This window comes from Nanorana parkeri, unplaced genomic scaffold (genome assembly GCF_000935625.1).
Source record: "Nanorana parkeri isolate BGI_ZX_2015 unplaced genomic scaffold, ASM93562v1 scaffold692, whole genome shotgun sequence".
NCBI classification, from domain to species: Eukaryota; Metazoa; Chordata; class Amphibia; order Anura; family Dicroglossidae; genus Nanorana; species Nanorana parkeri.
The window spans coordinates 119,748-130,648 of NW_017306960.1; the positions used below are offsets into that span (position 1 = coordinate 119,748).

Consider the following 10,901-nt stretch of genomic DNA (forward strand, 5'->3'; position numbering starts at 1 on the left):
AAAAAAAGTAGTGCATGTTCGGGAACGGAGCGGTGTGAACTAGCCCCATTCACATCCATTCATTTTTCTGTGCCCTTCTGTTAGCATCCGTTGAAAAACCTATTGCAACACAACAGATCCAGTGTGAATGGGCTTATAAATCGACCCCAATGCCATTTTGCATGAGTGGCCATAGAATGGACCATTTACTGCTCCATCCATTTGACAGCTCATTGCTCTCTCTAGGCAAAGATGTGGCAATCCTAGATGCTGAAGAAGTGTGCTTCTTACTATAGGAAGCACTCATTATTATACACAGGATCTTTAAAACAATCTGAAAATCTCTGGGCAATCACATCAAGTCCATAGTCTTCGCATCAGGATGGAAGGAAGGGTTATGTTGCCATATCAAGTTCTGCTTGTGTAATATCTTCATTAGATCTGTAGATAATGGGGATATTTGTATACCATTGTTTGGAGCTTCCTAATTGAAACTGTGACTCTTACTACTTCAAAGCCCTGGCCATTGTTTTGTTTGCTTATCATATCTCACATGGGTTTTAAATAGCAACTTTATTTAGATCCTCAAATCAGGTTGTAAGCCGTGTAGATTTAGTAGCCACTTTACAGAATGGAGGGGATAGAAGGTACTGTTACAAGCCATGTACGCTCTGAATTTTGGGCTTGTGTCAGTGGGCAAATGCAGCTTGCTTTCAGGCACATTCTACATGCATTTGACATCAGTTTTAAGATTCTTCTGAGATTATTTTGTGTTTATTGACAGGTGAACTTGGATCTACAGTTCATCTCCATCAACCTGCGTTTGTGTTCCCATTGACTTCCACACATGTAAAAACACATGAAGTGGGTTTCCCCATTCACATTGAAGTGTCCCCTTCAAATTAACATCCCACCCCCTTCGCATCAAAGTGACCCTTTGTATCAGTAGCCCCCCCTATATATAAAAAGAGCCCCCCATTCACATCAGAAGCCCCATTTTCACATCAGAGTCCTCTCTTTACATCAGGAGCCCCCTTCACATCACAGTCCCAATACCACAACATTTTGAGGCATCCCTGAGAAAGCTAGAAGGCACACCACGGTGCCATGGCCACAGCCTACGACGTATTAGCTATGCATTGTATACCCCGATCATTCACAAAATTAAGCTGTATTTTCTGTTACTTATTTGCATCATTGGACTGAATTTTGCTACTTTTTTGTTTCACTTAAAGTGACATTAAACCCTTAGATCTTTTAACATAAACCAATACTGAAATGTGTGCCTTACTGTAATCCATGGTAGTTTCCCTTCTCTTTGCTGCTCTTCCTTTTAAATCCATATCTCTTATCATGCTTGGGGAGAACTTCCCTTTGCAGCTGAGTGCCTCTTCCTGTAGTGCTGGCTCAGGTTGCAAACCTACACACAGACACCATGTATCCATTTCAGAGACAAGGCAGTCTGCTGCAAAACAGAAGTTCTGCCCAGCATGAGAAGAGATACAGATTTAAAAGGGAGAGCAGCAAAGAGAAGGGAAACTACCATGGATTACAGTAAGGCACACATTACAGTATTGGTTTACGTTAAAAAATCTGGGGGTTTAATGTCACTTTAATTTGAAAACCCAATAGTATAGTTAAAATAGAAACTCTGTCCAAAATGTTCAGTTCTGACCCACCGCATAATAGAATTACAGTCCTATTTCTTTAAAGTGCGTCTCTAGGCAACATTGTGTCTTTTAAAGTTTTGGATAGCCAGAGGAAGGGCTAGACCCTTTGTCGAGCTTGTTGGAGAGATTGACCGCTCTACTTGTACTGGTGACCAGCAAAAGAAGAGAGTGAGGGGAAAATGCAAAATATTAGAGTTTGCCCCAGAACAAGAGGTAAGGGGAAACCTAATGGGGACACCTGTCTTATGCTAGCCATACACAAATTGAAAATTTTGGCTGAATCTGCTGAGCAGCACCACCACCACCCGGCTCTACAAAAGTTATTTAAAAAATCCACTGAGCTGCAGGAAAATTGGTGGCTGAATAGGGACTGGATCCAATCAGATGTAGTGACTGTAAGAGCTTATACACACAGGCATAGTAAAATACTCCCATCCATGCTAGATCTTTCCGGCAGAAAAATCCAGCGTAAAAAAGTTTATTTTTATGCCTCTCTGCTCTAAAATGTGTATCTAAACTCCACAATGTGAATGGACACATGGGCTGAATTAGAGCTGCGTTTAGAGTCATATAAAAAAAAGGCCTCTAAAAGCAGCATTTTTTACTGGCCTTGGGATAGGGGTGGGCAACTCCAGCCCCCCAGCTGTTATGGAACTACAAGTTCCATGAGGCATTGCAAGACTGATAGTTACAGGCTTGACCCCCAGTGGCAGATGCATGTTGGGATTTGTAGTTAAAGCACAGTTGGAGGGTCAGAATTGCCTACTCCTGCCTTACAGTATTCAGGCAATCACAAGTGTTGTGAGTGAATACAATACTCAGTGACGGAGAGATAGCAGTATGCCCCCTGGCAATCCCTTCATTTTTGCTACAGATAAACAGGGCTCAACAAAAGTCAAATGAAAAACCAACTGATCCAAATGGAAAATTGTCAGCTGAACAGTAAGGCTTGGCACACACCTTACAACCATCGCAAGACTTTTGTCTTGCGATGGTTGTAAGGTACTTAAAAAAACGTACGATCTGCCTATGTTGCATAGGCAGATCGTACTTGCGATGATCGCAAGCCACGCCCCCTGAGGGGCGGGCTTCCGATGACCGCAATGCCGAACGGGCAGTGTGCGCTTGCGCACACCGGCCCGTGCGGCTGTTATCATACGGACATGCCACAAACCTGCCGAACATCGTACGATGCTCAGCGGGTTTTCAAACATGTCCGTAAGTTTAAAGTGGTGCGACCTTACAGTAGTAGAGGTTGCACGGCTTCCACACACCTTACGATCATCGTACCATCGCGGGATTTCCCGCGATTATCGTACGATAATCGTAAGGTGTGTGGGGACCCTAAGGATGAAGTCATGGAATGCAGACAGCCGCAGGTGTTGCAGTTGTCTGAATACAACAGCCAACACTGAAGATGCCTCTACCCATGCTGTTTTGCACAGATGAGGGAAATCTAGTAATTTTCTCTGCTACACTGTGCGGGCTGACTGAAAGAAAACAATGCGTGTATGGCTAGCCTAAGAAGAGAACTCCCTTCACTTTGGGACATTTCCTCTAACTTCCTGTTGAGTCTCTCGGACAGGAAGCAAAGGAAAATGTCCCCAATGGTACACTGCAAAATAAATAAATAACCTGGCCGGGGTTTTAAAGGCGGTTTACGTTTAAAAGGAGAACTATGAGGTGAGTGCTTTTCACTCACCTCATAGTTCTAGCCGACCTGTGACAATGAGACTGTCACAAGTCGGCTCAGTAGATCGGGAGGTGAGCGAACACATAGCGGCGTTCGCTCACCTCTCGATCCTGTCACGGCTCTCTGCCATGACAGGGGAGGGGCTGGATTTCCCGCTCCGATCCGCCAGCGGGAGGGGGCGGGTACAGCTGGCTCTGCCTCTAGATAGGCAGAGCCAGCTGTCGGTCACGCAGCTGGGCGGATCCCGGCACAATTGTCGGGATCCGCTTCAGCATCTCAGTGTACCGCGAACAGCTGCTTGCGGTATACTGCGGCGTCTCAGTATACCGCGAGCTAAAGCTTGCGGTATACTGAGCCTAGGGTGACGGGAGGACACTAGTTTGTGTCCTCCCGTTACCCTAAGGAGAACTATGTGGAAAAGCCTTAACCCCATAGTTCTCCTTTAACACCTTGTTTCATGTTACAAGCACATTGAGGGTAGAACATAAAACACAGTCATATCGCAATCCCTTCCCCTCCTGCCCCCTCACTTCCCGGAATCACGGCGTTCTTCTCACCGCAGGCTCCTGACTTTTTTGTAATCTGTGTGTCACAGCCTCATCATCCATTCACAGACCCCTTGACAGGATCTGTGAATGGAGAAACTACATCAGTCACCGCGGCAGAGGGACGTAGTTCTCAATGGAATCCAAGCGCTTTGACGTCACTGCACTTGCAGTCCATTCACTCTTCCTCCCGTCCAATGGCTTAAAGCTGCACCTCAGTCAGTATGGACAGGGACTGGAGAACAATCTGCAGGAGCCAGAGCAATATAGTCCCAATCCACCGATCGCTGTTGCAGTACATTACTGGTGCCAAAAATAATAAATGCCCATTTTCCCCCTTTTATGAATGTGGGCATTCATATATTGATCTTTTAAAGTGGACTATGCCTGTTAAATGGTATTAAGCGCAAACTTTTTTCAATAATGAATCCAGATCAAGCAAATATCCATTGCCCAGCAAAGTATTTCTTTACATTTTTGCCCAAACACTTACACTCATCATGTTTCCAAACAGCTCCAAATCTCTCATTTCGGCTTCCCTGAACTTCCTGTACAGTACAAGCTCACAAGGGACAGAACAGACTATAACAGAGGTATCGCTACTAGCTTAGAGAAGGGAAGAAGGAGTGGGTAGAAGGGAGCAAGGGCTTGACGTGCCCTGCTGTGCCTGTGGAGACACATAGAGCTTACTAGCACACACAAGGGTGGCCCCATTGGACCCTGCAAGGAAAAGGAGCCACCCTAAAACAGGATATCAGAACCAGAGGTCAGGGGAGCAGCTGATTCTGCAGGAAACAAACTTTTAAACATCAGGAAGCAGCATCCATTGTAAGTGGATTTCATCAACATTTGAAATAGTAGTAGTTTGGCTTTAAAGTAGTATGAAACGCTAAAACATTATTTCAATATTGAATTAAGATGAAGCAAATATACATTGTCCTGCAAAGTATTTCTTTATATTGACCCCCCCCCCCCAAGCACATACAGTGATGATGTTTTCCAAATAGTTCCAACTCTCTCGGCTTCCCTTAGCTGCCTGTCCAGTACAAGATCACAAGGGACCGATTGACTTCAGCAGATGTCCATCTACTAACTTGGAGGGAGGAAGAAGGAGAGGGGAGCAGAGAGCAGCTTGCCTTGCTATATCTGTGTCAATGTGAAGACACCCACAGCGTAGTAGTACATACAAAAGGTGGCTCCATAGGACCCTGCAATGGAAAGGAGCCTCCCTAACACAGGATATCAGGACCAGTGCTGGGGGGGGGGGGGAGGGGGGGGGGGGGGGGACCAGCTGATTCTGCAGTAAACTAAAACTTTTAGACATCAAGGAGCAGCAGTGTAGGTGAATCAATCAGCTTTTGAAATAGCTTAATAACTTTAATATCAGTTTCCTATCACTTTAACCCCTCCCTGTCCAATTCAAAGTTAGTTAGACACACAATATCCCATGAATCCAGCTTCATGCACACAAGGGATGGGACAGGGCTGACATATGGAAGGTGATGCCATACTCACTGTCTCTGCCAGCAGGAGCAGCCCTGGCGCAGTGGTGATGAAGCTCCTGTCATAGGAGAGGCTTGCAGTGGTGAAGGTGTCACAGTTGGAGCTGCTAGTAGTGGTCACAGTCTGGGACCGGGCTCTTCCCTCCTCCATGTCCCCTGCAGAGATCCCAAGGACAGTTCAGAAGTCTTGCACACAGTACATGTCCCCAGTCTGGAGATCACACAAGGGCTGCACACTCCCTGACAAGTGATCTGATCCGGGAGCTGCGCTGCTCTCATGTCCCTGGCACCGCACCGATCACCCAACACAATGGGACAGTCAGAGCAGCGCTGCCCTCCTCCTCCTCCCCTTCCAGACATGGGGCAGGGCGGTGATCAGGTAGCACACACAGACTGCCATAGACACACAATGTACCTTTGTTTTCCCGTTCATAAACCTCCTCATCTTCAAACCTAAAGGTGCCATTGGAGGGTGCAAGGAAAGGTGACCGGGTGATGATGAGCTCGTTGGCCCAGCACCTGGAGGGTGGGTGATGCCACTTGTCATAAACTGTCTGGGCTCTGGCTGCAGACATGGCTGGCTGGACTGATCACACACCTAGCTGGGCAGTCAAGCCAACTGAGATTAGTAGGACAGGTGAGCTTAAAAACCAGGACAGGTGCTGACTGGCTTCATGCTGGACACCAGTGCAGATCCCTACTATGGGCTTCAGTCCTTCTTCTGCAGCCAACCACTAATGAGCTGCTCCTGATGTGAAGGGGGCACTCTGACATGAACATTGGGAAATCTGATGGGAAAGGGGGCTTCTGATATGAAAGAGGGGACTTTAGTGTGAAGAGTTTGTTTTTTGCGTGTGGTCCCCCCCTAAAATCCATACCATACCCCACTCTAGGATAAGGATTTGTTATAGATTTTGAGGGAAACCACACTTTGTTTTTTTTACATTTTTACATATAAGGCTGGGGTGCCTCGAGATTTTGCATACTTTTAAAGGGTGCCACAAAATTTGGAGAAACGCTGCCAAAGGGTACATCAAAACTGCGGTACTGTTCAGTGTTAACAACACCCTAACACACCTTACTGCACCATGTGCTGCACCGCAATAACAATGTGCGAAATCTGCAACATGTATTCCGCATTTTTTTCTACGTGCAAATGTTTGCCTGGCCTCTTTTGGGTTGCCATTTACTAGTGATGGCACAGCAAGCACGTTTCGTGTTTTTAGGTGTCTCACAAACGCGGGTTAAAGCTCACATTTTCCCCGCGCATTTGACATGTGTACACAAAATGCTTAGGTGTGAATAGGGCCTAAAGCTGCCCATACACCTTACAACCATTGCAAGACTTTCGTTGTGCGATGGTTGTAAGATGAATAACATTTCGTACGACCTGCCCATCTTGGACAGGGGAGGGCTTGCCGATGATCACAATGCTGAGTGGGCAGTGTGCGCTTGCGCACCGGCCCGTGCGGCTTTCGTCTTACGATCGCGCTACCAACCCGCCGAAAATTGCACGATTTTCGGCGGGTTTTCTAGCGTGCTCGTAAGACGAAAGTTGTGCGACCTTACAGTAAATGCAGTCGCACGCTGCCCATACACCTTACGATTATCGTACGATCGCGGGATCACCGTGTGATATTCGTCAGGTGTATGGGCACTTTTAGGTGTATGTGTTGAACTAAGGAAACATTGGGTTAATCCTGTGTTAAGATCAGCAGAGACACCTGTTGTTAATTTGTATAGTTTAGTATGTATATGTTTGTTTGCTATGCTACTATGTAATTCTGGTTCTGGGCTATCTATACCGTTAGCTACTTTGTAAACTCTAGCTTGAACAAAAGCATAGATGTTTGAAACTGCTTCTCGCTTCTGTATTACTGAATAAGCAATAAAAATAATCTCTCCGTGCTATATATATATTTGCTTGGCTATCATGTTGACCTTCTTGTGTTCAGTAAGGATGGGCTCGGGCGTGTTTGCAGCTCCACGTGCCGAGCCCGCCAGGAAGCTGACAGCGCGCAGCGCCAATCACAGGTACTGAGACTTTTTCCCGGTCCGCAGCTGCAGAGATCGGGAAATGTCTCAGTGACTGCGATTGGCACTGCGCGCTGTCAGCTTCCTGGCGGGCTCAGCATGTGGAACTGCGAACACGCCCGAGCCCATCCTTAGTGTTCAGTAGCTTTAAGCTGCCCATACACCTTAGCCCATCATGCACAGACCAATGTAGATTTTGATAATCGTTCATCAGCAATACTAACTGGCCGGATTTTGTCGATCGACAGAACAGATCTTCATTTGTGCACGTGCAATGTTCATGTTGCGATTTTTTTGAGTGAAAACGCCACTAATCCATTGATTTTCGTCCGTTTCGACAAAAGTTTTCTAGCCTGCCCGTTCAACCAAATTCGGCCAGTTGTACAGTAACAGTAATCGTGCACCTCCCATCAACTGGCCGATGACCGTACGAAAACGCGTTCGCGTTCATTTTTGATACGATAATCGCAAGGCATATGGGCACCTTAAGTCACTGACCTGGTGTGGATAATGGCATGATTTTTTGTTTTTTTTAATCTGCGTACTTGTTCTAGGTCTATTGCACAAAGTATTGATGCTAGTTGGTCAGCATAACAGCCAGGCAACTAGCACTAGCATCAGAATGGGGTACGCAATAGCAGCCCCCATATTTTTCACATGAAAGGTGTGTACAAAAGAAGAACATGGCAAACTAAAATAATCTGGATTATCCTTTAATCCACAGTCTGTATCAGTTGGCTTTTATATGAAAATCTCAATTTTAACAGAGTGTTAATTTGTTTTTACAGTCCAACTGCTTGTTCTCAGTGCATACTGCATAGAGTTGCCATATGATTGACCAACATTGTCCATATTAAATAAACATCTGTTTCTGCATATGGCCACTCGTAGAGTCAATGACAGGTAACAGCTTTTGAAGGCCATTGGCTTATTAGCATGCATTTCATGCAGCATAGATTGAGAATATGTACAATGAGCTTGAAGGGGCACAGTGTTAGTTTTTAGCCCCAGGTGATTTTCAAATCACGTTGTTCATGGCGTTTGAATTTCTTTTTCAGCATTGTCAACAGGGACTCTGACTCTTCAAGTTGCTTGCTGAACAGTCTGACTTAAAAGAGATAATACAATTATCACTTGTCGCAGCAACTAATAAATAATAACTCAGCTCTGAACTGATAATGATTAGAGCAGCTCAGAATGGAGACATTGAGTAAGACCATAAGAGGGGTTTTTAGGCAAGTTGTTTTTTAAACTGAAAATCACAATTCCTTACTAATCTGACATGTTGCATTGCCTGTTGTGGGACAACTGGGCAGTTATTAGACCATGTTAAAATGAGTAGCCTGCATAGAGCCCTGACATCAACTCTACTGAACACCTATGGGATGAATTGGAATGCCGAATGTGAGCCAGGTCTTCTCGTTCAACATCAGTACCTGACCTCATAAATCCTCTTTTAGCTGAATAGGCAATAATTCCCACATACATACTCTCAAATCTTGTAAAAAACGGTCCAGAAGAGTTGAAAGGGGGCCAACTCCATATTTTTGGCCAAGGTTTGAGAATGGCATGTCTATTAAGCTGATAAAGCTGTAATGGTCTAGACTCCAGGGCCAGATTCCCCACAAGGCCACGGCCTTAGGCTGGCAGGGAGTAGAGGGGCGGCACAGCCGATACTGTCCCTTTAAATTTATTTAGGACCTCCAGCAGCTGTCTTTGATAGTGCCTGTCTGGCTGCAAATTGCCTCCTCCTCCTCCTTTGTGGGGTCGGCACAGCACATGACAGCCCCACACCCACCAGCACAGCCCCGGAGCCCGGAACAAGCCTGGATCTCACCCGTTTAGCCCTAGAGAGCCCAGCAGCTGCATGCAGAGCCCTTGAGAGCCTGGCACCCACCCACAGAGCCCTAGAGAGACCCAGATGCAGCCCTGATGAAACTTGTTACGCATCCGTTCTGAGATCTGCATGCATCCCTGGTGAGACCTGCACACATCCCTGGTGAGACCCAAATACAGCCCTGCTGAGACCCGCTCGCATCCCTGGTGAGACCCTCACGCATCCCTAGTGAGACCCGCACGCATCCCTGCTGAGACCTGCACGCATCCCTGGTGAGACCTGGTGAGACCTGCACGCATGCCTGGTGAGACCTGCACGCATCACTGGTGAGACCCAAACGCAGCCCTGGTGAGATCTGCATGCATCCCTGCTAAGATCTGCACTCAGCCCTAGTGAGACCCAAACGCAGTCCTGGTGAGACCGAAATGCTTAGAAAAGTTAGATAAGACTTATGCAAAATGTGATGGACGTCTCACTGTGAGAAATATTAGCTGCACACTTGGCTGTGCTTAACATAATTCAGTTCTTCATATCCAGAAGAATAATAAGATCATTTTCCCATGTAGAAATATATTTCTATTTGAGCTGAATAGTGATGGGTGTTCAGAATGGAGTATGTCCCTTCTTTTTTTAGTATGTGAATATACCATCGCACTCCAGACGGATTACCACTTGAAGTATGTTGGTGGGTGCTGCAATGGCCTGCAGATGGCACCGCATAGATCGTAGAAGAATAAGCTACCAGCACACTAGAGGTCCACTTTATCATCCCGTCTTTATTTGACGTCAGATAAACATGGCATCACATGCAAATGCAACATTTTGGATCCTTGTGCAGTCCCTTCATCAGGTGAAGGTAGTGTGACCTCACAAGCTCCCGAAGCAATGCATTTGCATGTGATGATTAAATGAGAGTGGACCTCTGGTGTGATGGTGGCCTATTCTTCTATACGTTCTTTTTTTTTTAGTAGATCACATGTCCTGGCAATCTCAAAAGCAATACCTTTAACATTAGATCAAATCAGCCGTAAAAAGAGGCAATATAGTGTGATAATATATAGAAATAAATCACAATGTGGCAAAGAACACTTTAGGCTGGGTTCACACCGGAGTGTATTTTTTCAGCTTGTTTTTGTCCGCATTTTTTAGCGCGTTTTTCTGTTCAGTGAAACGCGCGTTTCACTGGCGGTATGATTTTTTTCCCTTTATTTTCTCTATTTTAAATTATTTTTTTTTAGTTTCACTTTTAAACTTCCCGCCGGCTCCGCCCCCCTGCGACGCGGCCGCTCGCAAGGGACGGAATACGGCAGCCGCCGGAGGACACAGCGGAGATTGCGGACAAGGTAACACCTGTACGCTGTATTCCCGAGTGTGGCTTGGGGTTATCGCTTTGTTAACCCCGATCCACGCTCGGGAATACCGATGGAAACACGTGGATAAATGCCCCAAAGAAGCTCCTGTACTTCTTTGGGCGTAGGGCATTTTGCAGCGCGTTCCTATGCGCTGTAAAACGCCCAGGTGGGAACAATGCCCATAGGCAATCATTGGTTTTCACATGTTGAGCGTTTTACGGCGCGTAGGAACGCGCTGTAAAACGCCCAGGTGTGAACCAGGCCTTAATCTTAACCCTTGATCAGTCTT

General features: G+C 46.1%; 1 protein-coding gene across 2 annotated transcripts in view; it reads right to left on the bottom strand.

Annotated features, from left to right (window-relative positions):
- Positions 1-5,826, bottom strand: part of CMTM8 (CKLF like MARVEL transmembrane domain containing 8) — a 45,232-nt gene extending 39,406 nt beyond the window's left edge. Inside the window, exons 1-2 of one of the 2 annotated variants that reach the window (XM_018563758.1) lie at positions 5,805-5,826; positions 5,403-5,545 (exon numbers count right to left, since the gene is read on the bottom strand). In XM_018563758.1, coding sequence (XP_018419260.1) covers positions 5,403-5,540 — 138 coding nt within the window. In that variant the 5' untranslated portion in view covers positions 5,541-5,545; positions 5,805-5,826. Of the gene's footprint in view, positions 1-5,402; positions 5,674-5,804 lie in introns of those variants that run through there. The other variant, XM_018563759.1, reaches the window with a different exon arrangement.
- Positions 5,827-10,901: the final 5,075 nt, after the last annotated feature.